At 45.9% G+C, this 18704-nt stretch overlaps 1 protein-coding gene across 4 annotated transcripts in view; it reads left to right on the top strand.

The window, feature by feature from the left end:
- LOC106564877 (ATP-dependent RNA helicase with zinc finger domain) overlaps nt 1-18704 on the top strand; it is a 67383-nt gene that overhangs the window by 23767 nt on the left and 24912 nt on the right. For all 4 annotated transcript variants that reach the window (XM_082958876.1, XM_082958877.1, XM_082958874.1 and 1 more), the window contains exons 14-21: nt 1886-2065; nt 3068-3169; nt 4344-4522; nt 8533-8651; nt 14667-14812; nt 15523-15670; nt 16717-16900; nt 17897-18125. In XM_082958876.1, coding sequence (XP_082815002.1) covers nt 1886-2065; nt 3068-3169; nt 4344-4522; nt 8533-8651; nt 14667-14812; nt 15523-15670; nt 16717-16900; nt 17897-18125 — 1287 coding nt within the window. The remainder of the gene's footprint in view (nt 1-1885; nt 2066-3067; nt 3170-4343; nt 4523-8532; nt 8652-14666; nt 14813-15522; nt 15671-16716; nt 16901-17896; nt 18126-18704) is intronic.

The following is an 18704-nucleotide window of genomic DNA, read 5'->3' as shown; positions in this document are numbered from 1 at the left end:
GTACACACACACACACACACACACACACACACACACACACACACACACATTCCTGTAGCCCCAACAGGTACACACACACACACACACACACACACACACACACAATTCCTGTAGCCCCAACAGGTACACACACACACAATTCCTGTAGCCCCAACAGGTACACACACACACACACACAATTCCTGTAGCCCCAACCGGTACTATCCAACCCACCCTAGACCAGGGGTATTCAAATCTGAGCCTGGAGGTCTGCCGTTTTTCTGTTGTACCTGATAATTAATTGCAACCATCTGGTGTCCCAGGTCTAAATCGGTCGTTGAGGGAAATAATGAAAATCAGAAGTGGAACTGGCTCCGTGTTCCAGATTTGAATTTGCCTGACATAGATCCTTCAACCCCTGTTCCATGGTGTGTAAACAGGTTCAGGACTGCCATTGCTAATCAGCAGCCGTCCAATTGGCCCCTTACTCACCCCCATTGATCCATGTGAGGTTTTGACAATTTGGCAGAGGATTTTTAAATATTACACTATAACCTACATACGTGTATGTGTAAAATGTTATTCTAGCTTGCTTACTCGTTTAGGTTAGATATAGAAATCTCCCTAAAACATGCATGGTAAATTAGCTTTTCGAATACCTTCACATCGAAATGAAGTTGAGAAAGGTGACCGAGACTAGCTGCCCTCACTGACTAGGCGGCCATTTTAAAAAGCTGTTAGTTTTCCCAGCTAAAGTCGGACAACTATTGGAGGGCCACAGAGTAATCTTTGACACGAACCCAAGAGTCAACAAAGTCAAGACTAATCTCATGCTTCCAAATAACTCATTTATCTGGTTTCCTGACTATGATTAACACTGTATAGGCTTTGATTAAAGACTTCATGCGCTAGAACTTTTGCTACTGAAAGATCAACAAGTCAGGTTCTTCTTCCTGCGTTATGTGTTTTGCAGTGGTGGCCACAATTTAAATGCATAAAGGGGAAACACTTACAATATTGACAATGGTTATTAGTACAATCACCACCTTAACTAGCTCCATATGGCAGTAACCAATTTGGATAAAGTCCCTAAATACTATGGGTCCATGTGTGCTTCACCTCATTAAGATAATGGTATGAGAATGAGTGGTGTTAAAAATGGGTTTGAAATAATATGGAAAGTGTTGCCTGTTAGAGTAAGTAGGTTTATATTGCTTGTTACTTGTTATGAAGGCCTAACAAAGCCCCTGCCTTGCCTGACTACATGGTGGCTATTGACTGCCATGTTGATTGGTCATGAATAAGCTAAATGGCCAGCGCCAATGCGCTTGTCTCCCGTGTCTGGGTTTCTCAGACCAGCTGTGCACCCTGTGTGTGTCCGTTTGTTTCACCACGCATACACAGTGCTTTTGATCAGCCAGCCAGCCGGCCATTCAGCCAGCCATTCCAAGACCTCAACCCTCCTCACCCCTCCTCCCTCAGACCTCATTACTCTGTGGGTGAGCCTTCCAGCTCAGTTTTAAACCCTGACCCGGCTCTCCGTTCATCCCCACTGATCCCTGAGTCCGTCCCTCTGTCCTACCTATTCACAGCCGCTTCACGGTGCTTCCAGCTGCCTTTTAGAATGGCTGGGCCTGTATACGATCGACCGGGCGGGCTGTTCAGCTCCACTGGGCCACTGCTTTCTAATGAGGACTGAGAGACTGTCCCACGGTTTATTACACTAAGAGGGTGTGTTAGTGTGCTTTGGCGGGGTTCGGTGTGTGTGTGTGGACCAATGTCCCCCTCCTTGTGTCAGGAACCCCATGAGCGATGCTGCTTGTTCTACCAGCCAGCTGACTTGGAGTCAGTGTGAATCTCATCTTCTTCCTCCCGTATCTCATCCCCTCTCTCTGTCACCCTGCAGGCAGTGGGACGAGCAGCTGGACCCGCGTCTCAACGCCAAGCAGAAGGAGGCCATCCTGGCCATCACCACGCCTCTAACCATCCCCCTGCCCCCTGTGCTCATCATCGGGCCCTACGGCACGGGCAAGACCTTCACCCTGGCACAGGCCGTCAAGCACATCCTCAAGCAGGACGACAGCAGGTGAGGCGGGCACCACACGCCAACTCCTCTACGGCCAGATGGGTCGCTCGCAAAGGGCATAAGTTACTGCTTATGCCCTTTGATAGTTAAGAAAACACTCAGGGTGTCATTGTCAAGTTGGGTGTATCTTCCAATCAGAATGTGTCACTGAAGGCAATTGGGGGGGATGTGTGTGGATTAAGGGAATGTCAGTCGATTGGGACTGAGGCAGCGATTGGTTGGTTGATTGAGTTTGGATGGTTAATCTCCATTCAAGTGAACCATGTGAACCATTACAACGGCCCGTTATCTCAGTTCCAACAGAATTCCATATTGTAATAGAACGCAAAATGCCCAGAAGACTCCCGCTCTTCCACTTTTTGCCCCTTCTCTTGTTAGTACGGCGACACGCTGACAGGAAATGTATATTGGCTAGTGTAAAAATAGGAAACGACAATGTTTCCTGTGTTTTTATTTAAAAAAATCATAGAATACATTGTGGCATTTGGCCTTGAACATAAGATATGTTTATTTTTATTTTATAAAGCCTTCATACATAATAAAAAAATATGTTCCCGAAAAATGTGTAGGAATACAATATTAATCTGAAACTTTCCAACTGACTATGTTAAATATTATATGGTGGGAATGAATTATGGATGTTTTAAAAGCCGATACAAGGAGGGTGATTGACCCTTATAGACAGTTGTTCATGATGATAACTTTCTGAGAAATAGGAACATGCGGTCAAGTGCACAACGCTCCTGCAACGCTGTTTAAGGGACATGTTAACATGTTCACTTCAAAATACATTTTCTAGAATTGTCTGTGTTGCCTCAAAGTAGAAACAGTAGGTGTTCTATCACTTCTATGCAGTGATTCTCCGACATACCTACTTGTCTTTCATTGTTATGGCCTGGAGTTTTTCCTTGGTCAGATCAGGTTGTCAACAAAATCTCCTGGCCATATTTATTTGGTAAAGATCTCTTAAGCGCTGACACATTTATCCCCTTTCTTTCGCAGGGTTCTCATTTGCACCCATTCCAACAGTGCAGCTGACCTGTACATAAAGGACTACCTTCATCCATATGTAGAAGCGGGCAACGCGCATGCAAGACCTCTCAGGTAAGGGCCTGTAGAAAAGCTTTACAAGGGGTTTGCAGCACCTCTTCAGAACACCGAGACCCTCATAAGACACAATACAATACTTGCTTTATTCCAAGATATTCATTCTTTTTTTGCTGTTACAGTACCCAACCTGCCGCCTGAAATCAATCCACACTTCTTGTGGACAGTGTGCTTTCAGGCATTCAGTTCTCCCTGCTGGCTGTAGCCTGAGGCATCGACAAACCCAAATCCACTCGTAGTTGTATCGACTGCATGGAATCGCAGTCAAAATCAATGATCAATCAATCAAATGTATTTATAAAGCTATTTTTACATCAGCAGATGTCAAAGTGCTATACAGAAACCCAGCCTAAAACCCCAAACAGCAAGCAATGCAGATGTAGAAGCACGGATGGATTGATCCATCCACGTCATTGAGGTTAGAGGTGCAGTGGAACGGAACAGCGGTTGCCTGATGGCAGTCAGCTCGGCAGACCTCGGATCTTTCTGAGGAGATGTGTCCTGGCCTCACAACACAGCAGCTGTGACATAAAGACTCCTACGTTCCTCCCTTTTTCACCTACACTCAATCTTCTTCCCTCAACTATTGCTTCAGTGACTTCTAATCACAGTAACTGTAATCCAGCCCCCCCCCCCCCCCCCCCCAACAAAATCAAAACGTATCTCTGACTTCTAGCCAGACCCCATGTGGCAGTGAAGGCCCAGAGGGGGAAACAAATGACTTGTTACACTTGACTGATGGCCTGATACCAAGGGGTGTTTTGGGAATCCCACATCCCCTGTAATCACCATGCAATTGGGCTATCAGCCAATTTCTCCCGGGGCTTTGTGTGCTTCTCCAAGTGAGAAGGCCGTAAGTGTGCATGCTGAAGGCGATACACAGACAGTTCTTTACGCCCGCTAAACCCTGTCGAGGAATGAGACAAGATGCAACCAATGGAGTGATATGAAAATGTCAAGTATGAAACGTCAAGATGTTGCTAATTTGTGTCTCTACTTGTCAATTGCAAGTTCAGGAATTGAAATGTAAAATAAATAAATAATCCCAATCATATTAAAACCAGTAAATAGATACTTCTCAACGTAAATATCTGCTACTTTTGATTTTGTCAGCCCAGTCTGTCTGGAATTAACCATCCCGCTGTGTCCTCTTTCTCTGCCCCCCCCCCAGGGTATACTTCAGGAACCGCTGGGTGAAGACTGTCCACCCGTTGGTGCAGCAGTACTGTCTGATCTCTAACACACAGTACACTTTCCAGATGCCCGAGAGAGAGGACATCCTCCGGCACCGCGTGGTGGTGGTCACCCTCAGCACCTCCCAGTACCTCTGCCAGCTGGACCTGGAGCCAGGTGAGTGGCTAACCGCTGACGTAGCATATACAGCAAACGTATCATACACTGGTGCGATAACTACTTGACACAAGGAGCTGTATAGCCAGGAACAAGTGAGCAATGCAACGGCAAACTGCCTGTTGAAACGGCTTAGGCTACAAGCACATTTTATGCGTTTACCAAGCATTTTTTTTAAGTCAACGGAATGACACAGGGCCTTAAAACGATCCAGACACCCACGTACCGTAGCTACATGACACATCTCAAATCCGCCCCAGCGCGTCTTTAGATCAGCCGCCACCCCTTCCCCGTAACGGCAGGAGGCGGTGGAGAGGGGAAAGAAGTCGTTTTAAGATGGAGTTAAAAAGACGATGAAAACAAACCAATTTGTCAGCGGCGAGCTAATAACCGTCTCTAATGTGTCAGCGGAGGGCTTTGTCTGTTTTTTAGGAACACCATCTGCCTGTATTGCATGCACTTCACTTTATTAGGCCCCCCCCCCCTCGCGTTTCATCTATCTCCCGCACTCGCCGTTGATAAAAACCGCCAACAAATGAGGCAATTGGGAGCCCCTCCCACTCCTTTGTGGTGATAACAAATCACCAATCCAGTACACATGTCGATCAGGTTGCGTTGGCTCTCATTTGTTTTTGTTTGGGCTTGTTATTCCCCTCTTCTTCTCTATGGGCCAGGCTTTTGGCAGCCAATGGTTTGTCTGTGTGTGTGAGATGACCGAGAGAACTAGATTTTTCTCCTAAATAGTCTACCTCCTAACACCACTGCACCCCCAGTGCTCTCCTTCCTCCCCAACCTCAGGCCAAATTCCACAGCCATCGTTAGACATATGATTATAGCGGGTATGAGGAAATGCAATTTGTCCCCTGGTTCTTAGACGGCCCCGTAAGGCATGTGCACAATTAAGTACAGCCCCCACCCCCCCCCTTTCATGTCCGACTGCCCCTGCTCATCAACAGAACAGAACCTGCCTTCCTTCCCTCTTACGCCCAGACTCGGTACGTTACAGACCCTTACGAAATTATCATTGTACATCATTCCTGTCCATTATGCGCTGTTTTGCATATTTATGAGGGTGGCGCTGCAAGCAGCCGGGAGCAGTGGCGCTAGCTTCACCTTAGGCTGGGGTTAGATGGCTGGGGTTAGATGGCTGGGGTTAGACGGCTGGGGTTAGATGGCTGGGGTTAGAGTTGTTAATGACTCATATGACAATGGGAGGTGAATTTATGGTACTTTGGTGTCTTTGTAGACTCTTAACCTCTATGGGCTAGGTGGGACGCAAGCGTCCCACCTACGTAACAGCCACTGCCAGCCTGTGGCGCGATTTTCAAAACCTTAAAAATCCTATTACTTCAATTTCTCAAACATATGACTATTTTACAGCCATTTAAAGACAAGACTCTCGTTAATCTAACCACACTGTCCGATTTCAAAAAGGCTTTACAACGAAAGCAAAACATTAGATTATGTCAGCAGAGTACCAAGCCAGAAATAATCAGACAGCCATTTTTCAAGCCAGCATATAATGTCACCAAAACCCAGAAGACAGCTAAATGCAGCACTCACATTTGATGATCTTCATCAGATGACAACCCTAGGACATTATGTTATACAATACATGCATGTTTTGTTCAATCAAGTTCATATTTATATCAAAAACCAGCTTTTTACATTAGCATGTGATGTTCAGAACTAGCATACCCCCCGCAAACTTCCGGGGAATTCGCTAACATTTTACTAAATTACTCACGATAAACGTTCACAAAAAGCATAACAATTATTTTAAGAATTATAGATACAGACCTCCTCTATGCACTCGATATGTCCGATTTTAAAATAGCTTTTTGGTGAAAGCACATTTTGCAATATTCTAAGTACATAGCCCAGGCATCACGGGCTCGCTATTTAGACACCCGGCAAGTTTAGCACTCACCATAATCATATTTACTATTATAAAAGTTTGATTACCTTTTGTTGTCTTCGTCAGAATGCACACCCAGGACTGCTACTTCAATAACAAATGTTGGTTTGGTCCAAAATAATCCATCGTTATATCCGAATAGCGGCGTTTTGTTCGTGCGTTCCAGACACTATCCGAAATAGTAAAGAAGTGTCACGCGCATGGCGCAATTCGTGACAATAAAATTCTAAATATTCCATTACCGTACTTCGAAGCATGTCAACCGCTGTTTAAAATCAATTTTTACGACATTTTTCTCGTAGAAAAGCGATAATATTCCGACAGGGAATCTCCTTTTCGGCAAACAGAGGAAAAAATCCCAAAGGCGGGGGCGGTCGGGGTCACGCGCATAAGCCCAGTGTCCCTTGATCGGCCACTTGAGAAAGGCGATAATGTGTTTCAGCCTGGGGCTGGAATGACGACATTCTGTTTTTTCCCGGGCTCTGAGCGCCTATGGACGACGTGGGAAGTGTCACGTTAGAGCAGAGATCCTTAGTAAATGATAGAGATGGAAAAGAAGTTCAAGAAATGGTCAGACAGGCCACTTTCTGTAAAGGAATCTCTCAGGTTTTGACCTGCCATTTGAGTTCTGTTATACTCACAGACACCATTCAAACAGTTTTAGAAAATTTAGGGTGTTTTCTATCCATATGTAATAAGTATATGCATATTCTAGTTACTGGGTAGGAGTGGTAACCAGATTAAATCGGGTATGTTTTTTATCCAGCCGTGTCAATACTGCCCCCTAGCCCTAACAGGTGACATACAGGGTGCCATACACAAACAACCCTACTACAATAGATGGAAAAATGGGCTTTATTTTTAATCTCTTGCTCAAGTGCAACTGCAGTTCCAACGCTCAACATGAATACAAACTTTGTCGTGCATTTTGCAAAATCATTTGTTGTAAAGATAAATATTATAAATATGGGCTTACACTATACAGAACGCGAATGCATTCCACGCCTGTCTGGGTTTTTTATTCTGAAGTATGCTAGTACCAAACGTTAAAGAAAAATCCATGAAACCCTCCAACGCCCTCAATTGATCCGTTTCTCCACCATCATACTGTACTATTCTTGTGGAAATGTTGCGGCGTTTGGACGCGGCTGTACAGTGGATGTTTCTTCCACCTCTCCCTGCCTGCTCTGCTCCGACAGTCCTCTACTATGCCGTTTCATCCTCATGTGCCAAGCAGCATTTGAGCCTTTTTTTAAATCAGGGTTACCGCTCGATACCTTTCAAACGTCTGCAATACCAGCTTTAGTGTGTGTATAGCGGCTACGCTACTGTCTGAAGTTGAGAAAGAGACGGAGAGCTGTGGCAGAAGACGGGCCCGCATTTATATTTTTCCTGTGTTTTTTTTTTTTTTTTTTGCTGTCTGTGCAATCACAAAGCCAGACGGACAAGAAACCAAAAAAAAAAACAGTCTGTACATAACCTTCTCCTCGTGGACTGAGAAATGTTGGAGTATTTTAAATCAGGGATACCACTGCTCAAACCCTTTCAAACATCAGCAAAACCAGCATTGGTGTGTAGTGGCTACTGTTGAAGATGGATAGACAGAAGGGGTAGAAGATAAACAAACCTTTTTTGTTGGACCAATAAGCACATCTAAAGTAGGCCTACAAGTTTACAGAACGAATAGTACATGAGAGCGTTCGTCATAGTTTATTTGGGGTTATAAAATTAATGTTTGTCAACTTTAATATTTAAAGTGCAAAGCTCTAGTCACAACTAAGACCAACTCATTGGGAACGTTGGACCCCGATCCAAAAGGACCAAACTGCAAAACTATACATAGCAAATCTATACCACACGATATCGAAATCGATCATTATCCAATGGGGTTGTGATGTTACATGTGTCATTGGGTATTACCGATGGCATCCACCATAAGCACCGCCACAGACTAATGTCTTGAACTTGCTAGCCTGCAATGACCTGTGCACCGTTTGTTTCAAGGAGCCTAATGAATCCTCACCTCGCGGTAATTAATGGGTCATCTAACGGTGCTCTGACTGAAATGGTTTGTGTTCTTCTGTGTCTGCAGGGCTCTTCTCTCACATCCTATTGGACGAGGCGGCCCAGGCCATGGAGTGTGAGACCATCATGCCTTTCGCGCTGGCCAGCAAAAGCACCCGCATCGTGCTGGCTGGAGACCACATGCAGGTAAAACTGCGGTTTAGGATGATGTCATTGGTTTGAACAAACTCTGACCTTTTTGAAACAAAGTCTCAATGCAACTCCTTTTTTTAGGGTCAGGTCACAGAGTGGAAAAACTTGCAGGCCTTACCTGTATTCTCTCATGCAAATGACCTCCGAGTTCTGCAGGCCTTTGCCAAGCCAGCAAATAAAAACCAGTGTATCGCCCAAGTCCTTTACATTTCCGTGTGCTTTGGACTCCGTCGTTAGCCTGTGGCTAACTTCACGTTGGCCGCGAGTGAAACAGACGTAGGAAAGAAAGAACTTGGCCAAGGGAGCATGTTTACCATTCACAGTCCAGTCAGACGAGGTCAGCTAAACTCCCCCTGTCAGTCAAGCTTTGTGGAACACTCCAAAGTAGCCTCTTATTTCCGTTTCTTTTTGTGTTCTGGACATTGTTTATTGAGTGCGACAGGACTAAGAGTAGGCAGTAGATGAATAAACACGGCAGGAGTTTAACGTTACGATAACGGTTGTAATTATTGTTCTACTCATTCTTGCGCCCTCAGAAGGAACAACGCCTCGAAACATGCTCAATTCACTTCTCCTGCCTATCCTCCTGCCATTTTCTTTCTCTCTTGCTCTCTCTCTCTCGGTCCCACTCTGTCTGCCTCTCTCTCCCCCTCTATCTCTCCCTCTACATCTAAATCTGTTGCACATTGTCTGTGCGCTGCGTGTCTGTTGCCGAGGAGGATTTCTTTGCCCCTCCTCATCCTACTCTCTTCCATCTGTTATCACTGTTCATTATCGGATGTTTTTTTGTCTCTCGGCTGAACGAAGTAGGCTGAGAATAGTGAATGAAGGTGCACGGCTCCTATTGACTTCAGGTCTTCTATTCACTGTGTGGGCCTCTTTAAAAGCCTGGCTGAACATTTCCCCTGAGACTGAGAGGTTCAACCTTGAGCTAAATTACCACAAACACAAAACAAGCTAGTTCAGCCAGTGTCAGATTAGAGGTAATTGCTATTGGGGGGTTTTGTGTGTCTTAAGCGCATCTTAATCAAACCAAACTTTAATTGTCACATGCGCCGAATACAACAAGTGTAGACTTTACCGTGAAATGCTTACTTACAAGCCCGTAACCAACAGTGCCATTCAAAAAGAGTTAAGGAAATATTTACCAATAAACTGAAGTAAAAAGTAACACAATACAATAACGAGGCAATATACTGGGGGTACCGGTACCGAGGTACAGGTTAGTTGAGGTAATTTGTACATGTAGGTAGGGGTGAAGTGACTATGCATAGATAATTAACAGTGAGTAGCAGCAGTGTTCAAAATAAATGGAGGGGGGGGGGTCAATGTAAGTAGTCCGGTGGCCATTTGATTAATTGTTTAGCAGTCTTATGACTTGGTGGTAGAAGCTGTTGAGGAGCCTTTTGGTCCTAGACTTGGTGCTCCGGTACCGCTTGCCGTGCGGTAGCAGAGAAAACAGTCTAAGACTTGGGTGACTGGAGTCTCTGATTTTCTGGCCTTTCCTCTGACACCTCCTATTTATATAGGTCCTGGATGGCTGGAAGCTTATTCACACTACCATCTGTAGCGCCTTATGGTCAGATGCCGAGCAGTTGCCATACCAGGCAGTGATGCAACCGGTCAGGATGCTCTCGATGGTGCAGCTGTAGAAGGTGTGTCTTCAGATTGATGCGACTGATGACTGCCACCTGTTACTAGGACAGAGGAGAAATACAAATACCCCCAGAATACCTGTATCCGTAACACTCACATTGAGGGAGAGATTGTTGTCCTGGCACCACACTTACAGGTCTCTGACCTCTTCCCTATAGGCTGTCTCATCGTTGTAGCTGATCAGGCCTACCACTGTTGTGTCGTCAGCAAACTTAATGATGGTGTTGGAATCATGGTTGGCCACTCAGTCGTGGGTGAACAAGGAGTACAGGAAGGGACTAAGTACACACCCCTGAGGGGCCCCAGTGTTGAGGATCAGCGTGGCAGACATGTTGTTGCCTATCCTTACCACCTGGGGGCGGCCGGTCAGGAAGTCCATGATCCAGTTGCAGAGGGAGGTGTTTAGTCCCAGGGTCCTTAGCTTAGTGATGAGCTTTGTGGGCATTGTGGTGTTGAACGCTGAGCTGTAGTCATTTACATTTAAGTCATTCAGCAGACGCTCTTATCCAGAGCGACTTACAAATTGGTGCATTCACCTTATGATATCCAGTGGAACAACCACTTTACAATAGTGCATCTAAATCTTTTAGGGGGGGGGGGGGGGGGTTGGAAGGATTAATTTATCCTATCCTAGGTATTCCTTAAAGAGGTGGGGTTTCAGGTGTCTCCGGAAGGTGGTGATTGACTCCGCTGTCCTGGTGTCGTGAGGGAGCTTGTTCCACCATTGGGGTGCCAGAGCAGCGAACAGTTTTGTCTGGGCTGAGCGGGAACTGTGCTTCCTCAGAGGTAGGGAGGCGAGCAGGCCAGAGGTGGATGAACGCAGTGCCCTTGTTTGGGTGTAGGGACTGATCAGAGCCTGAAGGTACGGAGGTGCTGTTCCCCTCACAGCTCCGTAGGCAGGCACCATGGTCTTGTAGTGGATGCAAGCTTCAACTGGAAGCCAGTGGAGAGAGCGGAGGAGCGGGGTGACATGAGAGAACTTGGGAAGGTTGAACACCAGACGGGCTGCGGCGTTCTGGATGAGTTGTAGGGGTTTAATGGCACAGGCAGGGAGCCCAGCCAACAGCGAGTTGCAGTAATCCAGACGGGAGATGACAAGTGCCTGGATTAGGACCTGCGCCGCTTCCTGTGTGAGGCAGGGTCGTACTCTGCGAATGTTGTAGAGCATGAACCTACAGGATCGGGTCACCGCCTTGATGTTAGTGGAGAACGACAGGGTGTTGTCCAGGGTCACGCCAAGGTTCTTAGCACTCTGGGAGGAGGACACAATGGAGTTGTCAACCGTGATGGCGAGATCATGGAACTGGCAGTCCTTCCCCGGGAGGAAGAGCAGCTCCGTCTTGCCGAGGTTCAGCTTGAGGTGGTGATCCGTCATCCACACTGATATGTCTGCCAGACATGCAGAGATGCGATTCGCCATCTGGTTATTAGAAGGGGGAAAGGAGAAGATTAATTGTGTGTCGTCTGCATAGCAATGATAGGAGAGACCATGTGAGGATATGACAGAGCCAAGTGACTTGGTGTATAGCGAGAATAGGAGAAGGCCTAGAACAGAGCCCTGGGGGACACCAGTGGTGAGAGCACGTGGTGCGGAGACAGATTCTCGCCACGCCACCTGGTAGGAGCGACCTGTCAGGTAGGACGCAATGCAAGCGTGAGCCGCGCCGGAGATGCCCAACTCGGAGAGGGTGGAGAGGAGGATCTGATGGTTCACACTATCAAAGGCAGCAGATAGGTCTAGAAGGATGAGAGGAGAGAGAGTTAGCTTTAGCAGTGCGGAGAGCCTCCGTGACACAAAGAAGAGCAGTCTCAGTTGAATGACCAGTCTTGAAACCTGACTGATTTGGATCAAGAAGGTCATTCTGAGAGAGATAGCAGGAGAGCTGGCCAAGGACGGCACGTTCAAGAGTTTTGGAGAGAACAGAAAGAAGGGATATTGGTCTGTAGTTGTTGACATCGGAAGGATCGAGTGTAGGTTTTTTCAGAAGGGGTGCATTCTCACACAGGTGTTATTATTGTCTAGGTGGGAAAGGGCAGTGTGGAGTGTGATTTGAGATTGCGCCATCTGTGGATCTGTTGGGGCGGTATGCGAATTGGAGTGGGTCTAGGGTGTCCGGAGGATGCTGTTGATGTGAGCCATGACCAGCCTTTCAAGGCACTTCATGGCTACCGACGTGAGCGCTACGGGGCTGTAATTTAGCCAGGTTACCTTCACCTCCTTGGGCAGAGTGACTATGGTGGTCTGCTTGAAACATGTTGGTATTACAGACTCGGTCAGGGAGAGGTTGAAAATGTCGGTGAAGACACTTACCAGTTGGTCCGTGCATGCTTTGAGTACACGTCCTGGTAATCCGTCTGGCCCCGCGGCTTTGTGAATGTTGACCTGTTTAAAGGTCTTGCTCTAATCGGCTACCGAGAGTGTTATCACACAGTCGTCCAAAACAGCTGGTGTTCTCGTGCATGTTTCAGTGTTGCTTGCCTCGACGCGATCATAAAAGGCATTTAGCTTTTCTGGTAGGCTCGCGTTCCCTTTGTAGTCTGTAATAGTTTTCAAAGATGCTGCTGAGGATGTTTTCGAAGCTTTAACTATTTTATTTCTTACTGTTGCATTGTCGAAGGAACCTGCCAGTTAGCATTTAGTTGGACAGTGTATGCTAGAGGTCAACCGATTAATCGGAATGGCCGATTTCAAGTTTTCCTAACAATCGGTATCGGCATTTTTGGACGCCAATTATGGACGATTTATTTTGCAATCCATGACGAGACTGCGTGGCAGGCCGACCACCTGTTACACGAGTGCACGCAGCAAGGAGCCATGTTAAGTTGTTTGCATATAATCAATGCAGTGCTTGAAGTTGTCACTTCTCTTGCGTTCAGTGTAAGCGGAGTCAGGGTAAGAGCAGCAGTTTGGGTTGCCTGGCTCATTGCGAAGTGTGAAGACCATTTCTTCCTAACAAAGACCGTAATTAATTTGCCAGAATTTTACATAATTATGCCATAACATTTGAAGGTTGTGCAATGTAACAGCAGTATTTTGACTTAGGGTTGCCACCCGTTCGATAAAATACGGAACGTTTCCGTATTTCATTGAAAGAATAAACGTTTTGTTTTGGAAATGATAGTTTCCGGAGTTGATCATATTAATGACCAAAGGCTCGTATTTCTGTGTTTTTTTATTATTATTATTATTATTATTATTATTATTATATGATTTGATAGAGCAGTCTGACTGAGCGGTGGTAGGCAGCAGCAGGCTCGTAAGCATTCATTCAAACCGCACTTTCCTCCGTTTGCCAGCAGCTTTTCGCAATGCTTGAAGCACAGCATTGTTTATGACTTCAAGCCTATCAACTCCCGAGATTAGGCTGGCAATATTAAAGTGCCTATAAGAACGTCAAAGGTATATGAAATTCAAATGGTGTATATAGAGAAATAGTCCTATAATAACTACAACCTAAAACTTCTTAACTGGGAATATTGAAGTCTCATGTTAAAAGGAACCACCAGCTTTCATATGTTCTGAGCATGGAACTTAAACGTTAGCTTTTTTACATGGCACATAATGCACTTTTACTTCTCCAACACAGTTTTTTTGCATTATTTAAACCAAATTGAACATGTTTTATTATTTATTTGAGACTAAATTGATTTTATTGATGTATTATAAGTTAAAATAAGTGTTCATTGTTCATTCAGTATTGTTGTAATTGTCGTTATTACAAATAAATCGGCCGTTTTTTTTTCGGTATCAACTTTTTTTGGGGTCCTCCAATAATCGCTATCGGCGTTGAAAAATCCTATCGGTCGATCTCTAGTGTATACCATGTGTACATATGACTAATCAAACTCAACTTGACAGATCACACTAATGGCAAAACATCTCAGCAGAAATGTAGCTACCGATGGTAGGATACCGGCCACTTTGGTTTTGGAGCCACAGGTCAAAACATTTTCGGTTGGGCGGGAACTTATTGATTTGGAGCATTGCGTTGTCTACACAGACTACGTGACATGAGCTGTCGGAAGAAATTGATTTGGCCTTTTTGAGTGCAGCAAGATGTCTGTTCCACAAGACTATGTACAGTGTCTGAAACCAAAAGTAGATGTCGAATGAATTTGGATCAAAACAAATATTGCCACTAAACATGTACAGCTCCAGTTTTATTGACTACAAATGCAGAAAAGACAACTCCAGTCAGGCTATATCACCACCAGCACATCCCTGTTGCATTGAAAAGAAACAAAATACAAATAAATTGGGTATGTTACTCAAGATTCATTTTACTCAATGCTTTTGGGTTGCCCTCACTTCTCTACCTCCATCCCTCTCTTTTCCCCGTTCCCTCTCTCCAGCTCAGTCCGTTTGTGTACAGCGAGTTTTCTCGAGAGCGGAACCTGCATGTGTCGCTGTTGGACCGGCTGTACGAGCACTACCCAGCCGAGTTCCCCTGCCGCATCCTGCTCTGTGAAAACTACCGCTCCCACGAAGCTATCATCAGGTAGGTGTGAACTTTATCACACCACCAGGAGGGGGTGGGAGGAGGGGAGGGAGGGGAAGGATGGGGAGGAGATGGAGAGAAAGAAGGGGGAGGGTGGTACAGTGAACGCATCATGAATAAACACGCTGCAATAGTGATGGTGGGAAATTGATAGTTAGAATATTTTGGATGATATTACATCGATACTTTGACTCTGAGTATCGATTTGTTGGATAAATAACATTTGACCCCGACTCCAGCAACATCGTTTACGAATGGGAGATTTTATGCAGTCAGGAGACAGAGTTGTCAGTCCCTCGGGGCTGTTGACAGACATAAAAGCCCAATGTGCACTCGGAGTCCCATGACCACGGTGTTAATTCTCAGATGGGGATGCTGAAAGTTTGAGGTGGTGGTTTATGAAAGAAGCTTACGCGATGGGTTTGAAGTGGTTTCTCCACTTTAAAGTGGTTTTGTTATTTTATATACTTGAGATGTTCAAATGCTTTTTACTCCCACACATTTACATTGGGAATGCATGTTCTTTACAAGAATCTCGATAGTCACTAGGAACGGCGAGGACCTTGTGGAATGGAAAACTAACCAAACAGATGGCACCTTTGTCGAAGAATAGCCACACAGCACGCAACCATATCCATATACAATGCACGCCCGTTCAACCATGCCTTTCTCCTGATGTTAAGTCTCCCTCCCTCCCTACCTACCTTCAGCTACACGTCAGAACTGTTCTACGACGGGAAGCTGATGGCCAGCGGGAAGCAGCCGTCTCACAAGGACTTCTACCCGCTGACCTTCTTCACGGCGCGCGGCGAGGACGTCCAGGAGAAGAACAGCACGGCCTACTACAACAACGCAGAGGTATAAACCGTTTTGTTCCCTGTACACCACTGACTTAGGACTGCAGTGATAGAATGAATTGGTTAATTGAATGTTGATTGAATTAGCACGTTCATGGTGAATTGAAATGGTTAATCATTCAATGGAATTGAGTTGAACTGCACACGCAGACAAAACTCACCCTGTACAGTCAACATTACTGTAATGTATTACTTCTGCCTCATATTATTTACTGCGCTTCACAACCAGACATGTATTTGGAAAATACCTGCCACTAAATGCTAATTCCTCATGAAGCCCAGCATTCAAAACCAGGCACTCCAGAGACTGAGTTTGAACTTGCTAAGTTGACCCCTGAACCCAGCTGACAGAAGCTGCCCAATTAAATTGGATCTAGTCCTATCACAGCGCTGCGCCAACCTGTCATAGACGCCACAGGAATTACCCTACCTCCCTTTGATGATACTGCACCTGTGTCAAACGGCTCGGGACATTAGCATAATGTCATAGGTTTAGGTTGCCTTGATTATGTGTGTGTCCTGTTTGTCTGCTGATGTGACGTCTGGATGTTCCTAGTTGTTTTTTTTCTCCTCTCGGCTGAAAAGACCCCTTGAGCAGCTGTCGTTTCCCCCGTCTCTTTAGTTGTGCTTTCTCTTTGAGGGTTTTAGGCCCTGGATAAGTACTTTGATAACTCGTAAATAATGGCAACAACTTGAGCTTGTAAAGATTAAATTGACACCAATGGAAGATGAAAAGGTTTTTGGCGGGAGGCAACAGAGCTAGGCAGGGCACCCTGCCTGCCAGGACAATTGTTTCTATCCAGCTCGAAGAACCATGAAAAAGTCAGTGGAGACTGGGGAGTAGGGTGAAGTTGCCCCTAGATGCTGATCTTGGGTCAGTTTAGCATTTCCCCCATTTTATGGTTAAGGCTAGTATTGGGAGAGGGGAAGCTGATCCTAGATCTGTACCTAGGGGAAACTTCACCCCGGAGAAATGTCGGTTTTTGGACATGATCTATGAGAAACACAGGCACTTGTAACCAGTCTCTCCCTCCTGTGTTACCCGAGGTGTTTGAGATCGTGGAGCGGGTGGAGGAGATGCGTAAGAAGTGGCCGGTGGCGTGGGGCAAGCTGGACGAGGGCAGCATCGGCGTGGTGTCGCCCTACGCCGACCAGGTATTCCGCATCCGCGCAGAGCTCCGAAAGAAGAGGATGCACGAGGTCAGCGTGGAGAGGGTGCTCAACGTCCAAGGTGAGAAGAATACTTTGTTGATCCATTTCCTTACAATTAGATCTGTGTTTATGACACTACATTCCACTGTAACCCATGGCACAGACGGCCATTTGGCACATATTTGCTGTCAAATAGAATAAAAATGTCAATACCGCAATCAGAATGGAATTGTAAAGATCAAATCCCATATTACTCATACACCGAAGCATTTACAGGACTTTCACTGTGGAACTTTCCCATTCTCCCATTTTAAAATATTTTTTGGGCATTCTAAGAGAGCCAGCGATTTTAAAGTATGACCCTTCCCGTTTCTACCCGACATCTCAGAGATTCTCAGTCTCTCAGTGACTGTGTGTGAGATGTGGCAGTTGGCAGCAGCACTTCACATCCTCTCTCATCTCCCAGCTAACAGCTCCTCTCGTCTCCGGGACGAGGCTAATGCTCCCACTGGCAACACACACTCTCTCTTTCTCACACACACACACACACACACACGCTCGCAGCCATACGCTGCTGCTTCCAGCTCGTTAACTCTCTCATTAAGGAGAAGATGCAGCGATCAGGACGGATCTCACAACACACAGCTGTCTCTGTTTCTCAATGTGCTGTTGGTGTACAGTACACACACACACACACACACACACACACACTACCTGGAGTTTGAGAGGGTGTGATTAGTGTTATTTTTTTAATTTTTTGTATTGCAAACGCTTAAGCTTTATCATGAATAATTTCTGCCGTATTTAGATTGTATTTTGGGTCATGAATGATGTCAGCGCCTGGTCGAGGTACTTGGATCATATAATGAATTAGTAATTACGTTTCTATGAGATTAATATCCACGACAGCACGCTGAATATGACCAGTAGCGCTTAGTGACCTAATGAAAAAGCTTTGTGTGAATGCAATTTATTACTATTAACGTTTGCCATACTACACACTAGCTCCTCAGTGCTCAATGGCTGAAAACTAAGGTCTAAACTGGCCCTGTGTGTTCCCCCCCACTCTCTCCAGGTAAGCAGTTCCGGGTGCTCTTCTTGAGCACTGTGCGCACACGGCACACCTGCAAGCACAAACAGACGGCCATCAAGCGCAAGGAGCAGCTGGTGGAGGACTCGACGGAGGACCTGGACTACGGCTTCCTGTCCAACTACAAGCTGCTCAACACGGCTATCACTCGCGCCCAGTCCCTGGTGGCCGTGGTGGGAGACCCCATAGCGCTCTGTTCGGTGGGCCGCTGCAGGTACGAAAAACAGATCAGGAAGTGTTGTTGTCATGGGTTAGGGCCCTGTTTTGAATACTTAAATGAATCCTTCCTTGAAGAAATCCCTGCTTTGACATGGCTGGATTGGCCACAGCTATACGGTAGAACTGTTACTTACACTTATCAATTTGGGTTAGATCAGTGAATTACTCCAAGGGATGAAGGATGGGTGTGTTTTTATAGCATTCAAACAGGGCCTGGAGTTTTTCCTGGTCACGTCCTAGTCGTCGAAGTATTGCTCTTGACTGGGTTTGAAATCTTACTGTTTTCATGTTCCATTACATGTTCTGAAGGCTCACAGTAAGTGTGTGTGTGTGTGTGTGTGTGTGTGTGTGTGTGTGTGTGTGTGTGTGTGTGTGTGTGTGTGTGTGTGTGTGTGTGAGAGGAAGGGGCACAGTCAGTGTGCCAGCTGTGCAGGAAGAAGTAGCACTATGGGGTTATGTCTCCCAGCCAGGCAGGCTCGCTCTACCTCTGCTCCACACACTAATTCACACACCCTCCCCAAGCCCTCTCCAATGCACGCCCGTGGAGTGTCCACTTAGGATGACATAACGCCAG

This window comes from Salmo salar, chromosome 12 (assembly GCF_965601325.2).
Source record: "Salmo salar chromosome 12, fSalSal1, whole genome shotgun sequence".
NCBI classification, from domain to species: domain Eukaryota; kingdom Metazoa; phylum Chordata; class Actinopteri; order Salmoniformes; family Salmonidae; genus Salmo; species Salmo salar.
Note: the sequence above shows the minus strand (reverse complement) of the source record. Positions and strands in the feature narration are given on the sequence as shown.